Raw genomic sequence first — 19,148 nt, forward strand, 5'->3', positions numbered from 1 at the left:
ATGGCTTTTGACAAATGCATAGTGTCATGTATCTGGCATAACAGTAACATAGAGAATGGTTTCACTGCTAGGGATGTATTTTATTTTAAAATAAACATATCATCACCTTTTATTTAAAACCTATATATTAAAAAATGATCAAACTGCTTCCTAGTTTGGAAAATGAAAGTAGAAAATATTATTAAGTTACTGAGAATTCTTTGCCTAACATCCATTAGGAAAATGTGTTAATGACAGAAGCAGATTTGTTTCAGTGAAGTATATATTTCTCTCCACGAATCATATGACTGTGATGTTTGCTTTCCTCATCTCCAAAGTTAAATTTTAAATCTAATCTTAATCATTTTTACCTTGTCCCTTGGATATCTCTTTCTCCCTTTCATGTGGCTTCTGTCTGTTCTCCTTTTATTTCTAACAAACTTTTTGGTAAACATATTCTGTCGTAGTCCTTCTGAAAACCTTTTGAAAGTCTATGAATAGTAAATAAATATAATATACAAGTTATAAATATATATTAGTGCTGTGACTAAGGTTCTATAACATAATGGTTTTCCACTTTTTATTTTTCTGTTAATGTCTATGTTTCTGTAAAACTTTTCTTGTAAGTAAGTCTCAGCATTTGGTGCTAGGGCAGAAGTGACTCTTGTCAGATTTGAGAAAATATTCATGGTGCAGCTAAGTCAAACGTGAGCAAGACAACATTCAATAAACATTGACCAATTGTAAATAAATGGAATTAATGTATTACCCACTTGTTAGACTATAGAGTGGGTGGTTTAAATGACAGAAATTTATCTCACAGTTCTGGAGACTGGAAGTCTGAGATCAGGGTGCCAACAGGTTTGGATTTTCTCAAGATCTTTCTCCTTGTCTTGCAGATGGCCGTCTTTCCCTGAGTCCATACAATGACCTTTGCTCTGTGTATATGTGCAACTGTGTCCAAATTTCCTCTTCTTATAAGATGCCAGTAATGCTGAATGAGACCCTACTCATATGAACTCATTTACCGTAGTTACCTCTTTAAAAACCGTTATCTCCAAATACATTAAGTTCAGTCTCTCAGTCCTGTCTGATTCTTTGTGACCCCAAATACACGGGGTTGGCCAAAATTTTGTTTGGGTTTTTCTGTAAGATGTTACAACCCAAACGAATATTTGGCCACCCCAATACTTATATTCTGGGGTTTTAGGATTTAGAATTTCAGCCTGTGAATTTAAGGGAAAACAATGTAGTCCATAATACCATTGAAATTAGCAAGCTTTATACTTTGCATGACTTTGAAAGCAGTAAAACCTGGTAGTTACTGATTAAGCATGTGAACGAGGTGCTGTTTGTGCATTAAATCAACCACAGAATGAAGTCAGGACCAATATCTCACTAAGGGAAACTTTTTCAGTCGGCGATGGACTTATTTTCAGTTAAGGTATTGATTCCACTCGTTGAATGTACAAAAGGAATTAATATCAGTACAACACAGTTAATACAACACATAATATATCACAGTCCTTTAAACCTGAGCAATGCTCAAAATGTTGCTTATTTTAATATCAGAGCAATGAAAATTAGCATTTGTTTAAAAATCTCAGAACAGTTTGATGGCAGAACTATTAAACCAATGGGGGCAAGGGTGCTAGAAAAGCTAAAAGATTTTAAGTGACAACCTTTATGCACATTCCTCCAAAGTGTTTTCTCAGAGCCAGACTCTCTGGGGTCACATGCTTCTCATTCATAGGATCTGCAGTGACCCTTGGTAGGAAAAGGTGCATTTTTTCAAAGGCCTCCATCTTTGCTTGCTTGTATCTATTTGACACCTGAATCCAAATAGGTAGCTGACTGCCAGATTAGCCAAAGTCTGTGACAGTAACAGTGAGTGTGAATTTTTTTCATCTGTCACACACACACACCGGTCCCTGAGGGGCTCACTTCCTCCCCTCTGTAGGACCTTTAGGCTGTACTCCAATTGAAGAACTCCTTTTTAATATGCTAGTTACTTAGATACTTTCAAAGATTTAAATATGGCACTATTCTCTTCCCAAGCATCTATCAAGTCTCTTTGTCACTTATTTACTTTTATTGTTTATTAAAAGTTTTAAGATGTATGAGTTGAGTTAGATCCTTTTGTGTTTTTCTGGGGCAAGCAAACACAAGGAGTCAAGCAACATGGAGTGTAGATGGATTTCTGAATTTTCTGCCCCATCTGTAGAACAGACAAAACAATTCTCACTTTGGGTAGTTATTCTTAAGGTTAAAGTAGATAACCTAACCTTAAGTATCTTGTTCAGTACCTAGCATTCAACCAGTATCAATTCATTTTCTTTCATAACCCAACCATGTAAACAAAGTCAAATTATTGGAAGTCCCTGGATTTTGTTGTTGTTGTTGACTATTGCTGTGGTAGGCTGAGCATACATCTAAGTTTCCTGCTTTCTAGTTTTTAAAAGAAATTTTAGATATTAATCTATACAATTGGTCAGTAAATATTTAATGAATATTTATTCTGTCCTATCACTGTTAAGTGTCAAAGAAACAAAAAAACTAAGACTCGCTGTCAGGAAGCCAAAATGAGTTTATGGTCCACTTACAGAGACAAGATCTAGTCACATGAAACCATTAATAAGTACACATTACTTATTATAATTATCATTATAATAAATAAAGTACTAATATGTATTTCTATGGACAGGAAACATAGGAACAAAATTTTTTTTTTAAATTCAGAGCCTTCCCAAATGAGGGCACAGGATGCCATTCTCCTAAGGATTTCCCAGAGGACTCTTCCCCTGACTCTGAAGCTGTGGCTAGGAGAAGAGGGAGGAGGGTGGTCCAGGCCCAGAAAAGGTGATACATACAGGTGTAGGGGCTTCCCAGGTGGTTCAGTGGGTAAAGAACCCGCCTGCAATGCAGGAAATGCAAGAGATGCAGTTTCTGTCCCTGGGTTGGGATGATCCCCTGGAGGAGGACGTGGCAACCCACTCCAGTATTCTTGCCTGGAGAATCCCATGGACAGAAGGAGCCTGGTGGGCTATAGTCCATGGGTCACAAAGATCAGACACAGCTGAAAGTAGAATGTGGGCCACAGCGATGTGGAAACTGACTGAGAAATCTGTCTGACTGAGCAGAATAAATTGTAGGAGATGATGTATTGCATTAGTGAAAAAGTTCATTTGGGTTTTCCCTTAAGATGCTATGGAAAAACCTGTTCAACTTTTTGACCAACACAATAGATAAAACCAAAAAGACCAAGTGACTAAGAATTAAGAGAGCATTGTATACTAGGTCAAAGAGTTGACATGTAATATGGCAGGCAGGGAGGAGGAAATCACTGCAGATGTTTAGTCTAGAAGTGGACACGCAGTGACCTGGAGCGGGAGAAAGCCCACCCAAGCAGGCAGATGCAACAGTCCAGGTGTGAATGGACAAGGAATACCAGAGTGCATAAGTCAACAAGAAAATGCAGAAAAGTGTTTAATGTTTCACACCCACATTGTTTGTTTTTAAGTATCATGAATAACTTTTGTGATATAAAAGGGACTTTTTATACAAGAAGATGCTAAAAGTCTTTCATTTTGATTTCTCAGCAGGGCTCCCGCAAACAATTTGACTTTTCATTTTGTTGTCTTAATAAAAGACAAGCAGTAGATGGCATTGTTCTATAGAAAAGATTCCCATTTTTCATTTTTAAATCACATAGCGTCTAAGATGGGGTAATTAAGTTATCTTCTGGGATATTTCTACTTCAAAGACAAATATTTTGACTTATCATTTAGTGTGAGATACAGCTTTTCATTTTGCAATGTTTGAAAGATGAAGGATGGTATATGTGAATTATGTGGGAAAATAATATATTCAGTGAAGTATTTTATGACTGTTATCAAGGTTTTACAGTTACTTAGGGTAATAAGCTTGCGTGTTATTTGTGGTCTGGTGTGCATCTCAGTGAATCTATGCTAATGAAAACAAAAGAATTTAATTAATTCGCATGTGGGTGGGAGTTCAAAAAATGAACTTAGGTCCTTGGAAAATACAAAAAATATATATGATTTTAGTTTGTAATGTGTGACTATTAATTGAATTCCAAAATGTATCCAGTGTAATTGTGGTCAGAACATAACCTCACATGTTTACAGAAGTGAAAAATTGGTTTTTTTTCTTTGATCCTTTTATGTTCTTCCCATAGAATTTTTCTTCAAAAGGAATGGCTAAGAATTTCAAAGAAAACCATCTTCTGTGGAGAATATTTTTATTATAATTTTATTTTGACTTGAATAGGTCTAGTTCTACATTTATAAGTACGTGGTTTAACCTTTGTTTTGTTTCCAATGAGACATAAGCTAATTGATATTGCCTTTAAGAAAGCATTCATTTTTTTCAACTTTTAAGTCATTACATGTAAGATAGAGCTAATTAAGATACTGCAATTTTTTTTCATTTTTTCTCTTCTTAAGACATTTTCAGTTGTTTATTTTGAGATGTACCTTTATTTTCATTTGTTTGAAAATCTACAGAACTGTTAGTACTTCATAAAGCTATGATAAGCACCACAAGAACTAGAAATGGCCAATTATTCACCTTTTAAGTACCATGAGGTTTTGTCATTCTGGAGCATAGGGGGCATTCAGTATCGGTGAATATCATTGCTTTATTCCTTTAAGAATTTATCCCAAAATTATATATTAAGGCTGCATGCCAGTAAACATGCAGGGTATACAAGATAGCTAAGAAAATTCGCTCTGAAGTACTTGCACTATGAATGTCAGGCATGGCTTTAGAACTATGGTGATAAGAGTTCAGCAGTAATTTGTTCTGCCCTCAGTGACTCCGGAGCTGAGATGTATAAGATGAGTAGAAGTTTGTTAGGGAATGGAAGACAGCATCGGTGAGACCTGGGAAGGAACAGGTATTCCTGAGGGTCCAGAACCTTCCTTGTGGAAGGAAGAGGAAGACTTTGGAACAAGGAGATGCTGGGGAATAACTCAGAACATCTGACATTCTCTAGAACGAAAATTCCTGAAATAGAACTACCATATGATCCAGCAATTCCACTCCTGGGTATAAATCTAAAAAGAAAAAAAAAAAAGAAAGATTCTTGAAAAGAAAACATGCACTCCGGTGATCATTGCAGCATTACTTACAGTTGCCAAGATATGGACGCAACCTAAGTGTCCATCAATAGATGAATGGATAAAGAAGATGTGATGTGACATATATATATATATATAAAATGGAATACTACTCAGCCATACTTAGAATGAAGTTTTGCCACTTGTAGCAAAATGGGTGGACTTGGAGGGGATTACACCGAGTGAAATAAATTAGAAAAAGCCAACTACTTATTATATCACTTATACGTGGCTGGCTTCCCAGGTGGCTCAGCCAGTAAAGAATCCTCCTGCAAGGCAGGAGACACAGGAGACATGGGTTCAATCCCTGTGTCGGGAAGATCCCCTGGAGGAGGGCATAGCAACCCACTCAGTATTCTTGCCTGGAGAATCCCATGGCCAGAGGAGCCTCGTGGGCTATAGTCCCTGGGTCGCAAAGAGTCTGACATGACTGAAGCGATTGGGCACGCACGGCACGTGCAACATGGGGAATGTAAATAATATTTTAAATCGAGTGTAACCTTTAAAAGTTGTATTAAAATTTCAAGATAAAAATTCCTTGAATAATGTAAAAATAAAATTTTTGCATTTCACGTTGAGTTCAGTCACACAGTCGTGTCCGACTCTTTGCGACGCCATGGACTGTAGCACGCCAGGCTTCCTTGTCCTTCACCATCTCCTGGAGTTTGCTCAGACTCATGTCCATCGAGTTGGTGATGCCATCCAACCATCTCATCCTCTGTCGTCCCCTTCTCCCCCTGCCTTCATTCTTTCCCAGCATCAAGGTCTTTTCAAATGAGTAACATTTCATGTTACTAAGTTTTCTTTTACCCTAAGCTGGATATAGAGTTAGATGAATAATTGTTTTTGCCTTTGTGATATAGTTAGTTTTATTTATTTATTTATTTTTATAGTGAAATTTAGCAACTGCAATGGGAAAAGAAAAGTACAGTATGAGAGCAGCGAGCCAGCAGATTTCAAGGTGGATGAAGACGGCATGGTGTATGCTGTGAGAAGCTTCCCCCTCTCCTCTGAACACTCCAAGTTCCTGATATTTGCTCAAGACAAAGAGACTCAGGAAAAGTGGCAAGTAGCAGTAAAACTGAGCCTCAAACCAGCCTTGCCCGAGGACTCAGTGAAGGTAGAGTATCTAAGGATGACTTTGGATGGACTTAATCAGGATTGTACAGTCTGAACTGCGTGCATACTTGGCATCACATTAATGAGTGGCCAGCATTGGAATTTATATCAACTTCAGTTGCTGCAGTACTATTTTGCTGTTTGTTTTTTTTTAATCTTACAGGATACTTTAGATTAAGTGTATTATCAGCAATCCTAAACTGTATTTGAAAGATTTGTTTATACTCTGAGATTTATAACTTAAATTTACTTAGCAATAGTTGTTTGTTTTAAATTACTTAGAAGCTTTACAAGCTGTTAAACTTAACCACAAGATAAACAGTTGTTTATAAGATGTCATCAGCCAAACTTATGGAGGGGAAGTAGAGATTTACAGTAGTAACAGGAAAACATTTCTGCCAAGGAGTATTGGGTTTTTGTCTTGTCCCTCAATAATCAAATTGGGGAATTTGAATTATTTGTACTATGGGCATGACTTTTAGGAATAGTACACTCCCTCTGGTGGAAATTGCTATAAGCCAAGATAAAACAAATAAGATACATTTTTAACAGAGTAAAATTAAATTCAACTGAACATTTTCTAAGTACTTCTTTTGTGTAAGCCACTATTAATTTTAAATAAGATATATTAACTTATTCAGTAAAGTTATGATAACAATATTAGTTTCTGAATATTATAGTGCTTTGACTTAATTGGAAATAAATATGGGGCAATGCCATACATATATAATTGGTCCATGATTTTATGAACTATAACTGTTACATTAAAACAGAAGAATATACATATTCTTTGCTTGTATTGTAAATGTGAGACCCATAGCAATAATCAAATATGAATAAATATTAGAGAAAAAGATAACATTTTTTCTCTTATACCAATGTTGGACTTTCATTATGTGAAATGTAATTTGTTAATCTATTAACTGTGAAGGGAAATCTTGTCATTTGGGTAATATAAAATAAGGATCTGGTAACTAATTGAGTGAAAAGATGTTTTTGTTGTTGTTGAGGATTCACTGTGTTCCAGCAAACCAGCTTGGGTGTTTGCATTGAAGCAGCATGGGCTAATGGCTAAAATGTCCACAGATACAGGGAAAAACAGAAGAAAATGTTGACATCCAGCAGAGATTAATACCCCATGTGCAAAGTGGGTCATCTATAGCATCCATCATGGCTGACATAGGTTTAGAATAATTACAGTATTAATTCTGTGGGATTTAATAGGGTCATAAATATTTGAGACGTTCCTTAGCAGTATGTATTAAACTTCTCTTGGAATTCAAATTATATTTTAGCACATCAAGATCTAAATTTAATGTACAGTAGCACATTACCTGAACTGTGGTTTAAACTAATGAGAAATGTATAAAAGGGTACTATTAAATTTTGCTCAATGTTAACTACTATGTAAGATGGTTTATAGAAACTGCAGATAGTTTACACAGCTGAGCCGCTTAATACATTGTTTGGTATTTCATTTTTCAATAAACAGTGGCACCCACAATTTTATGGTGAACATGGAAAAAAGTCACTCAGTTGTGTCCGACTCTTTGCGACCCCATGGACTATACAGTCCATGGAATTCTCCAGGCCAGAATACTGGAGTGGGCAGCTGTTCCCTTCTCCAGGGGATCTTCCCAACCCAGGGATCAAACCCAGGTCTACCGCATTGCAGGTGGATTCTTTACCAGCTGAGCCACCAGGGAAGCCTGCAATTTTATGGTGTTTTCTATTATTTTAATAAGGGGGTGAGGACAGGGCCTCCAGACTTATTTTCTTGCCCATAATAAAGTGTGATTCTACACTTAGGGTGTCCATTGATATTGACGTACTTTCAGAAAGTGCTTTTCTAGTACTCAGGAATGTCTTCTTGTATTTTCATGTGAAGGAATCGCGAGAAATAGAAGAAATCGTATTCCCAAGACAATTGGCTAAGCACAATGGCTACCTGCAGAGGCAGAAGAGAGACTGGGTTATCCCTCCCATCAACCTGCCAGAAAACTCCAGAGGGCCTTTTCCCCAGGAGCTCGTCAGGGTAGGGGGACGCAATTTCACTGATCTCTGTGGCGTGTGTTCGGTCTATGTTAGTAGTGCTTTTGTCTCTTTTTTCCACAAAGTAGAGTTTAAGATATGTATGTACCATTTTGTATTGATGAAATGTCTCTAGGGTTGTAAAGAGCCTCTTATTCATTACCTTGGGTTATTTACAGGCAGAGCTTTCTGTGGGTCCGTCCAGTGGGCCATGGATGCTGAAGTTTGTTCAGTGTCTGCATATACAACCCTAGCTCCCTCGTGCATTCACAGCCACACCGCACCCTTCCCCTTCCACCTTATCTTCCCTGTCTGAGAGCTGCATTCCCCGTGATGATCTTTGCCCTCTACAGATAGCTTCTGGGCCAAAGAAAAACTGAAGGGGCAATCATTGCTAAAAATGCCGGTACTGAGTGCATTTTAGAGTTTTTTAAAGAAATAAAAAATGACCTCTGATACCATTAACGGACTCCCTGGGGCTACACAAAAAACATAGGCTTTCAGATTTGAAGAGCAAGATTTTTTTTTTCCCAGTTACTCTAAATGCATGCTATCAGACCCAGGGGGGAAAAAAATGACAGACATTTCTTTATGCTTAGTAAAATTAGCAACTTGTTATTTATTACAAAAAGAAAATGAGACAACTAGTTGTATTCTCAAATTTAGTAGCGAGTAATGTTTCTGTATATGATTAATTTAGCATCCCAATACATACCTACTGAAAACTGCATTTTTTAATGTCATTTATTTGTGTTGTCCAGTCTATGGTAATATGCATTATAATTAAGTTTAAAAATGAAATATGTAACCTCCAAATCAAGGTGTTTTCTATATTTCTACTTTAATGGAGAATGAGAAAATTAAAGAATTTTGCCTTAACTAAGACAACAAAACAAAAACTGGGTTCTATTACTGGATTAAAAGTTTTTGTCTAATATACAGATATTTCTTATTATCACCTCCAAATAGTATTACTCAAATGCCCTTCTTTCTGTCCTATTCTTCCTCCCTTTCTGCAGTCTGTTCCTATGATGTTAGGAACATCATAGGATACATATGTTCCACTCATCTGTAAGCTTATTTTTCCAGGAAGTGTTGTATTTGGAGGAGAAAGCAGTGAGCCTGTAACAGATATAATTTTTATGCATAAGAGAAATCTATTATAAAAGCATTTCTTGCATGTTTTGTTATTAATAAAGAATTTGGGGTATTGGGTGCCAACTTAAAATAATAAGGGAAACTTTGGTTGCAATGAAAAACATCAACACAATGCAAGTACAGAAATCTGATCCCCAGGCTCAACCATAATCATAGAGTTCCCACCTGAGGCTCTTTCCCACTATGAATAGACAGTTATTTCTTGTCCTAACTGATGCAAAAAAGTAAATAGTTTTTTCTTCATTAAATTGGACACCTGTTACTGGGTTAAATATTCTAACCTCCAAATTTCCAGGAGAGACTTTGATTATGTTTAAAAATGGACACTCCTTAATTTTGACTTTCGCACTGCTCCTAGTGAGTGTTCTTTTAGATGTTAATATTGCCCCCGTCCTTCTAGTGACAGGTGACATCTCTTTTTGAAGCCCATCACCAGGAAGCAAGAACAAAGAATAGGACTGGAAGAGCTTCAAGAATTTTCTGGGAAGAAATGGTGTATGTTTGGAAGAGGCCATGAGATGTAGCATGCTCTGTCTCTGATAATGAGCTCATTTAGTCCCTTGTTTAATGTGACTATCTTCTTGACCCTCAGATCAGATCCGATAGAGATAAGAACCTTTCTCTGCGGTACAGCGTAACTGGGCCAGGAGCTGACCAGCCTCCAACTGGTATCTTCATTATCAACCCCATCTCAGGTCAGCTGTCAGTAACCAAGCCTCTGGATCGCGAGCTGATAGCCCGGTTTCATGTAAGATTTCAACCAGCTGTTAATTCTTTGTATTAACACTCTTCCAAATATGTGCAAGGTTTAACATTTGCCTCTCGTATTAGTCTTAAAGCTTTGATCCTGAATGTTTTAATGCCAGAAATGTATTTGTAGCCTTTTTAATGTATTTTGTATTTTTATAAAACAGTTGTTTTTATAAAGTTGATGAATGCTCATGGTAAACAAACAATGCCAAGGAAAAACTAAAAATTGCCCTAAGTCATATTACTATTTTCATGCTGATACTTGCCTTCAGATATGTGGTTAAGAACTTATAAGAACAAATTTCCATGAAAGGGATCAAAGCTATTTCATGTACATTACATACAGATCATTACATTTTTAATAGCTGTTTAGTATTCCACAGAATGTATATAAACTATAATTTTAACAGCAATTTCTTATAAATATATTGGTTTGCCCCAAAAATTCATTCGGGTTTGTTGTAAGGCTTCATAGCAAAACCCTAATGACTATTTTGGCCGACCAAGTGCATTTATGTTTGCTTGTTTTTCTACTGATATTATGATTACCATTAATTAGCATCATAGAAAATGGATAGCACATTTTCATTTTGTTATTTGTTGATCATATTATCTCCAGAAATATGTGCCATTTTTATCTGCCTACTGAGAATTAAGATTTCCCTTTTCTGCATAACCCTGCCAATACTTGGTTTCATTAACCTGCCCATCTGAGCAATCTTTTCTTAGATATAATATCCAGTTATATTTCTTATGCTAATTTTATGTTATTTTTCTATGTTATTCTTTTCTTGATTGAGTTATCACAGCTTTTATATATAGTTATGCTGTGTGTGCTTAGTCATGTCTGACTCTTTGCAGCATCATGGACTTTAGCCCACCAGGCTCCTCTGTCCATGGGGGATTCTCCAGGCAAGAGTACTGGAGTGGGTTGCCATGCCCTCCTCCAGGGGATCTTCCCAACCCAGGGATCAAATCCAGGTCTCCCACATTGCAGCCTCCTGCAATTCTTTGTCATTTGAGCCACCAGGGAAACTCTTATATATAGTTATATGTTCCTATTTTTAAATATATGTATGTATTTAAAACTGATTTTTGTATTGAGTATTTAAAAAATCAAGAATTACTTAATATTAAAGTATAAATTCCAGAAAGCATTTTTCTTTCCCTTTTTTCTAGCCACACTTGCACATTTTTCTGGAACAGGATTTCAAAAATTTTTTTCATGTGTTTAATAGAGAAACCTAAAGTGATCTTTATTCCTATTCCAATTTCTATATGAATAGCTAAAACTTTTAATTAAAGTATCATTTTCTCTTAGAAAAGAATATAGGTACAATGTAAAATCTTTTCAAATAATACAGTATTAGTAATTCTTCTTATAAAGTAAGAAGAATTTGCAATCCAGTACATAAACTAGTCACTTTTCTTTAACTTTGCTAATATTCCGTAAGATGTTTCTTTGTGTATAGATTCATAAATATATTTTTTTGAAATTGGGATTATTCTCTGAAACCAACTTTTGTCACTTAGCAATCATAAGATTTAGCATCTTTCCACATCAGGAATCATTATTTGTTTCTATTATTATTTTTGATTGCTTGCTCTAACTTAATTGTAACTAATTATCTACTGTCAGATACTTGGATGATTTAGTTCTTTCTACTTTAATTTACAACTATAAATCATGAAGCAATGACCAGCTCTCTGTACATTTTCCCATTATGTCCTCAGAAAAAATTCCTAAAATAAATGATTTGATAACTATAGTAAAATTGTTCTCTTGAAGAGTTGTGTTGTGTTGCAGTACCTCCCCACTATAAAATAGATACTTTCCATTCCATTATCAGTTCCAAGCATTATTTATTTATTGCCAGTGCTATTTCTAAAAAATTTATCTTGATGCTTTAAGTTGCCTGTGTTGAATATCCGATTGAAGTGAATCCCCTGTTCCTGTCTTATGTTGAATCTGGGCTGGGAAAGTTGCTACCTTTTCCTCTATCCACTTACAATAACCTTTTATCTGCTAGAGATGTTGATACATGATTTTCATATATTTCCTTTGCTGTTATTTGTTTTCAAACTTTGTTTATAATTTTTCCCTTACTATAACACAGTTTTTGCATTATGGTATTTGTCATTGTTTTGATTTTATCGTGCATTCTGCTTTCTTTTTTGTTTATTAATTTGTGGCTGTGCTGGGTCTTTGTTGCTGCCTGGGCTTTTCTCGCAGTGGCTTCTCCTCTTGCAGAGCATGGTCTCTAGGGCGCAAGGGCTTCAGGAGCTGTGGCTCCCAGGCCATAGAACACAAGCTCAATAGTTGTGGCACATGTGCTTAGCTGCTCTGTGGCATGTGGGGTCTTAGTTCGCAGACCAGGGAGCAAACCAGTATCTACTGAATTGGTAGGTAAATTCTTTACCATTGAGTCACCAGGAAAGCCCCTCATTCTTGCTTCCTGGAGATGTTTAAAAAGATCTTTCCTACTCCAAGATGCTAATCTCCTGCATTTTATCTGTTTTATTTATTTATTTATCTTTGCATCTAAATGTATAACTTCTGTGAAGTTTATTTTAGTAAAAGAAGAACGATATATAGATCCACTTTGCTTTTCCTTTATGGCCAGCCCAGTTGTCCCAACACTATGTATTGATTTAGTATTTCAATTGATTTAGCATCAATGTCTTGATCATACTTAGCTGTCCCATAATTTTTATGCCACTTATGCTAATGTATTTTTAGACTTTTTCTCATTAATGTATTTTTTGAATTTTTGCACTTCTACAAACTTTTAAAATTATTTAAGTTGTGAAAATTACTATATAGATAGATATAGACATATGGTAGAGCAAGACACCCTACATATAAACTGGCAAATAAACATATGAAAAACTAAAAATGCGTTTTAAATCCTAAGTGTCACTCAATTCTTTCCTCCCAAGGGCCTTGATTGCTTTACCAACCAATTCTCTTAAAAGCCTTAATGAACACATAATTGTAATGTTTTTTATTAATACATTGTTCTAAAATATAAAGAAGTTTTCAAGCCTTTTACAAAACAGCATCACCTTAATAGGGAAGCTTAGTAAAAATGGTGGGGCTTCCCAGGTGACGCAGTGGTAAAGAATCCACCTGTCAGTGCAGGAGATTCAAAAGACACAAATTTGATCCCTGAGTTGGGAAGATCCCCTGGCATAGGAAATACCTACCCACTCCAGTATTTTTGGCTGGCAAATTCCATGGACAGAGGCGCCTGGAGGGCTACACTCCATGGGGTTGCATAGAGTCAGACGTGACCGAGCATGGATGTAGTAAAGTAGCACGCAGTAGACCAGTCTCTAACTAGACTAGTCTCTAATTTATGAGCGCAAAAAATACCAATCCAAAAATTCTAACTCTCTCTTCTGTATGAATTCTTACTGGCTGAGGTCATGTGGTTAAATCTCAGAAAATAAATATTTTCAGGTAGGTATTGGGGTAAATTCTTGCTCTCCAGATTCTCACTACTTGCACATAAATGAGCAATATTGATAACAAAATAAAATTAATTATAGAATGGCTGGGGCAGTTCAGTATTAAAATCTCTTAATGTAATGTATTAAATAATTATGTCAAGGGAAAAAGAGACTCTATATATGTTGAAAAGGCTTGTCTAATAAAATTTACAGTTTCATGTGCTAAATAACCTCGAAATTGAAAAAAAAAAAAAAGATATGTTAATGCTTCTTTGAGTTGATAAAACATATCCAGCAGAAACCAGTAGCCAGCATCATACTTAACAGGAAAATTGTAGAAGCATTGCCTTTGAAAAGAAACAATTCAGTGGAACACTACACAGCCTTTGAAAAGACTGAAATGGTTTTCTGTGTGCTGGATGAAAAGATTTTGAAGATATTTTGCCAAGAGTAGCTGAGTGATTATATTTGTTTACAAAGGAAGAAAAAAGACAAAATTTCTAGAATACCTGTAATACTGAGAACTCAACCTTGGGAGAGGAACAAACTGTCTTATGTACTTTTGCTGTTTATGGGTGAATGACTTTTACAATAAAAAGAGTCAAAATTCCATGTGCACACTTCATTCTTTCCAGATTCTCATCTTTTCTCTTGTTCTCTATGACTCCTTTAGGCCAGTTCCACATTTTTTTATTACCCTGACTCTTTTGTATGGATTTAGTGAAAGGATTTGGAAGCTGGACAGAACTGGCTTAGGACAGGAGCTCTGTCAGTAAACTGAGTTAAGATACTTAGCTTCTCTGAAGCTCGATTTCTTCACCTTCAAAGGTGGATCATTTCTGCTTCACTCTTTTGTATACAGATTAGAGTCATAGAGCTCTGAGCTAGATGCCTATCAGCTATGTCTCCCTTAATGATATAGTTTGGCTAACTTGAATTTTGATGGGAAGAACAGCTTTTGGTTTTCATCCATCTGTGCTGTTTATGGTTATGGTTATGGTATCTTTTATCTTCTCATGCGAGACCTAAATCCGTTAAATTGTTTCGTTTTCTAATTACTCTTGCAGTTGAGGGCACATGCAGTGGATATTAATGGAAACCAAGTGGAAAACCCCATCGACATTGTCATCAATGTTATTGACATGAATGATAACAGACCCGAGTTCTTACACCAGGTTTGGAATGGGACAGTTCCTGAGGGATCAAAGCCAGGTAAGTTGGAAGATCATAATTTGGAGGTTCCTTGAGGAAATGCAATATTATCCATCCCTTGTGTATAAGCTAAATGAGAAATCACGTGAGCCTTTAGTGTCATTTTCTCTCATTCATGCTGCTTTTAAGCAAGACTTAATTCATTATATTTAATTTTTTTAATTTAATTTTAAATTTAAGAAAGCCTCGACATTTAAACTTAATGCTCTATATTTCCTTCACCATCTATACTGGTTTGTACATGAGCCAATTTATAGATATAATTGTGTCTTAAACTGGCACTATTCCTGGTTCAGATACACTTGTCTGTATCTCAGAAGAGTAGAGGGGTGGGGGCAGCTGGGGTGGGAAGAAGGGCTGTGCAGGAAGTTCAACCATCTGTGGCTCTGTCTGAGTCACATTTTAGAGTCGAGTTCGTCGGTATTTTAAAATACGGGAAAAAAAAATCAAAGCATGTTAAACATATCTTTACTAAAACACAAGGCTTATACATATATTCTAAGGATAAATAAACGTTGTGCTTTTTTCCTGGGGAAGGCTTTTGGTTTTTTAAAATCACTCATTTGGTCCTTTTTCCTCTATTATTTCCAGTTTTATCAGAATTATCGTTTTATAAAAATTACCAAAAGCAAATCATTACAGGTATATTTACAATGCATATGCCCGTGAATTTCCATAAAGCCTTCCCGTAAATAAATGACTCTGAATGATCAGGAAATGTAAGGACATTTCGTGAGTCGATTTCCTGCATTTGTCCTGTAAGTTTGAAAACATCCTTCTAGGCAAGATTTGATAGAGTCATGAATCTTAAGTTAAACTAAAATGCAATGTTGTAAGCAATATTTTGGTTCAAGATTCCAAAACACATTTCTTGTTTTGTTTTGTTGTAACCATTCATTCAACCAATGTTTATAGAGCACATACACATACTGGATGCCAGACACTGCTCCAGCACTGTAGATACAGCCGTGACAAGTTGGTTGTGCCCTGTTGGAGCTTAAAATCTAGTGGAGGAGGACAGTAAAAGGCAAACAAGCAAGCAAATGTTTGGGGGAAAAAAATTAAAGTTTTGGAAAAAAAATAATCAAACTTGGCGCATAGTCAAATAGGATGTCTTGTTCAAAGGGACAAGCTCTGAAAAGAGATTTGAATTATGTGAACAAGACTTAGTTAATTCTGGGGCAAAAAAAAAAATGTACCCTGTAGAGGGAACACTGGCTGTAAAGGCACTAAATCAAACCGATCTTAAGAGTACTAAGGAAGAAGGTAGCCTGGAAATGGAACATTTTATAATCCAAGTCTTACAAAAATTTCAGGGAGCAAACCATCTTAAATAGTAACATTTTCTCTGTTCTTCTCAATTGCAGTTTTGTCTAACTAGTTTGAGTGCATTTGTTCCTAATGCTTTGTAGACTTTTCACAATATCTAATAAACTGGAGTCCCTGAGTTTGTTACAATGTCCTTTTAATCTCCTCGGAAATAATGAACCCCGGTGCAAAACCCCCTATTCAATGTACCAGAACAGTCATGCATGGAATGATTCCTCATGACCTCAGTAAATGGAGTATGTGTTGTTATGCACTTGGCTTACTTTCAGAAAGTGACTTAGGCTTTGTGGAGAATCACACCCTGAATGTCGTTTTAGATGCTACAGCACAATGGAAAAAACGAGCAGAGGGAAGGAATCAGTGGCCATAAAAGATGTTTCAAATGACATCTGTTACTTATTATTTGCATTTTATATAAATGAAGAGATATATAAGATATATATCTGAAGGGATCCTTTCTTTGAATCATATAGTGAATTTGTCTTTTAAGTATATGGAAACGTTTAGTCTTTATACATCTGTAAAAAAAATTTTTTTAATAATTTTCCTTTCAAGCAACTCAACTATATTTTATATTTTTTGTAGTGAGTTCTGTTCTTATCAATAGTGTTTTAATCAAGGCTAAATGTTGTTCTGAAAAAGTGGAAAGGGACTTCCTGGTGATCCACTGGTTAAGATTTCGCATGCCAATGCAGGTTTGATCCCTGGTCAGGGAGCCAAGATCCCATGTGCCTCTTGGTCAAAACACGAACACATAAATTGAGAGCAATACGGTAACAAATTTGCTAAAGGCTTTAAAATGGTCCACATTTTTTAAAAACAGAAGTTATTTTGTAAAAAATGAAAAAGTGGAATGAAGATTGAAGAAGGTAAATATCCCTTCTGTTTGGGAGACCCTGACATGAAAAACAACCATTCATTTTCCATGTCTTCTGTCTAGGAACGTATGTGATGACGGTCACTGCGATTGATGCTGACGATCCAAACGCCCTCAATGGGATGTTGAGGTACAGAATCCTGTCCCAGGCGCCAAGCACCCCTTCGCCCAACATGTTTACAATCAACAATGAGACTGGGGACATTATCACGGTGGCAGCTGGACTTGACAGAGAAGTAAGCCAACCGAGATCTGTATTTGAATTTGCTTGTAATCTTAAAAGTGCACTGGCTCACATCTATCTTCTCCAGGCTCAGTGGAGACAAAAATAGTCCCCCTGCCAATGCAGGAGACACGGGTTCGATTCCTGGGTCAAAAAGATTCCTTGGAGAAGGAAATGACTCCAATATTCTTGCCTGGGAAGTCCCATGGACAGAGGAGCCTGGTGGGCTACGATCTATGGGGTCACAAAGAGTCGGACACAACTGAGCGACTGAGCACACACACAGTAACATCTCCACGAGATTATTCATGTGTTCGTGGTCATGAAGAAATCGTAAAAAACTGCACACTTTTTTTTTTACAGAATTCCAAGTTGGTTAAATGATGTCTATAACTGGATAAGTCATTGCTGGTCCATGTAATATTGAGGGTGGCCATTGACTAAGTTAAGCCAGTAAACTTCTGGTATCTACTCTTTAAACTTCTTCGCATTTTCTGATTTCCCTCGTACTCAAAGGATTTGATGAGGAATTAAGTTAAAAATCGTGCCCAAATAAAGTGTTCATACATTCAGGATAATTTTTTAACATCCGTATTTTGAAGAGGCTACAATGACACGTGTGATGAGGTTTTTTTTTTGTGATCCTAGAAGAGATGATCACCTTCTCTTTAACTCTAAGATGAGCTTAACAGGTTTGAACACCAAGAACTGCCTGCATTCCACTGACAGGGCTTTAAAGTTACAAACACAGAGAAACACACTTCTGGCATACGTTTTGTTGCCAAGGCATACAGTGTTGACGGTATTGAAATATGTCGGATCACAGTCTGAGAAGGAATAGGTGTTTCATTCCTTCTAGATGGGTCGTCTCGCTCTGACAGAGCTCAGCCTGCCATGCTGCGGCAGCCTGCTGTGTTCTATTCACATGATTCCTTCTGCCAGTAACGTCTTGCCCGTTTTTCTTGATCTTGAACCCTCCAGTTCTTCATGTTGCCATTCAAACCCTGCTTACACCCTTTCCTGAAAACTCCAGCCCTCTCCTGAATTTTCCCACACGCTTTCTCCATTCTGTTCTAACCATTTTCTTAGCGATTCTCAAGGTCATTATTGACCATCAGTGATCATTGTGTGAGTGAATTATCAAAGTGCCGACTCAGATCTGTGCTTGTAGGTTTCTGGCTGAGCCAGCTTCTATCGTAATGAGACCTCATATTATGTGTGTCAAAAGGAAACATTAGACCTACCATCATAAATATTATTGACAAGGATTTTAGGGGTTGGTTTTTATGACGTTTTATTTGTCTTAGTAAGTAGCAGCCACTTGAATTGGATCGAAGAAAACATTACTATTTCAATTCATTATGTACATAAGATAGAGGTGGCAACACTTTAATAAAGTAATATGAACCAATCAAGATTACTTAATTCACAATTGAACCCAGAGCCTTCCTTAGGAGTTAGATGGATGGCTAGTATGGTATGCCTGTTAACTCCCAGGTGCCAACAGTTCTTGCTCTAGGAATGTTTTGCACCAGAGATTGCATAAATTTAGCTTTTGCAGTAGTACCTTTAGTTCAGTGATATCTGGAACATGTATATCTTTTCACCTCTTCCATTACTGTATAAAATACTATTCGTAAATGTCAATAAATTCAGCATGAATACTGTATTTTATAGGAAAATATAGCATATTTTTTTAATATTCTCTGGAGTGCCAGGCTGCTCACATCCTAAGGAGGTATATAGCTCATCTCCCAAACCTAATATTTCTCTTTCATTTCACACTCTCATTGTGAGATACAGAAATGGGACTTCATCTTGTTTTCATATAGTAATATTCCTATCACATTTAGCCTGGCTGTTTTATGAAAAGCAA

The 19,148-nt window shown here is 36.4% G+C and overlaps 1 protein-coding gene across 2 annotated transcripts in view; it reads left to right on the forward strand.

Moving 5' to 3' along the window:
• CDH2 (cadherin 2) overlaps window positions 1-19,148 on the forward strand; it is a 253,633-nt gene that overhangs the window by 180,906 nt on the left and 53,579 nt on the right. For both annotated transcript variants that reach the window (XM_065932405.1, XM_065932406.1), the window contains 5 exons: window positions 6,014-6,240; window positions 8,128-8,274; window positions 10,021-10,176; window positions 14,699-14,843; window positions 17,113-17,285. In XM_065932405.1, the coding sequence (XP_065788477.1) occupies window positions 6,014-6,240; window positions 8,128-8,274; window positions 10,021-10,176; window positions 14,699-14,843; window positions 17,113-17,285 (848 nt within the window). The remainder of the gene's footprint in view (window positions 1-6,013; window positions 6,241-8,127; window positions 8,275-10,020; window positions 10,177-14,698; window positions 14,844-17,112; window positions 17,286-19,148) is intronic.

Source organism: Muntiacus reevesi, chromosome 4, assembly GCF_963930625.1.
Source record: "Muntiacus reevesi chromosome 4, mMunRee1.1, whole genome shotgun sequence".
Lineage (NCBI taxonomy): Eukaryota > Metazoa > Chordata > Mammalia > Artiodactyla > Cervidae > Muntiacus > Muntiacus reevesi.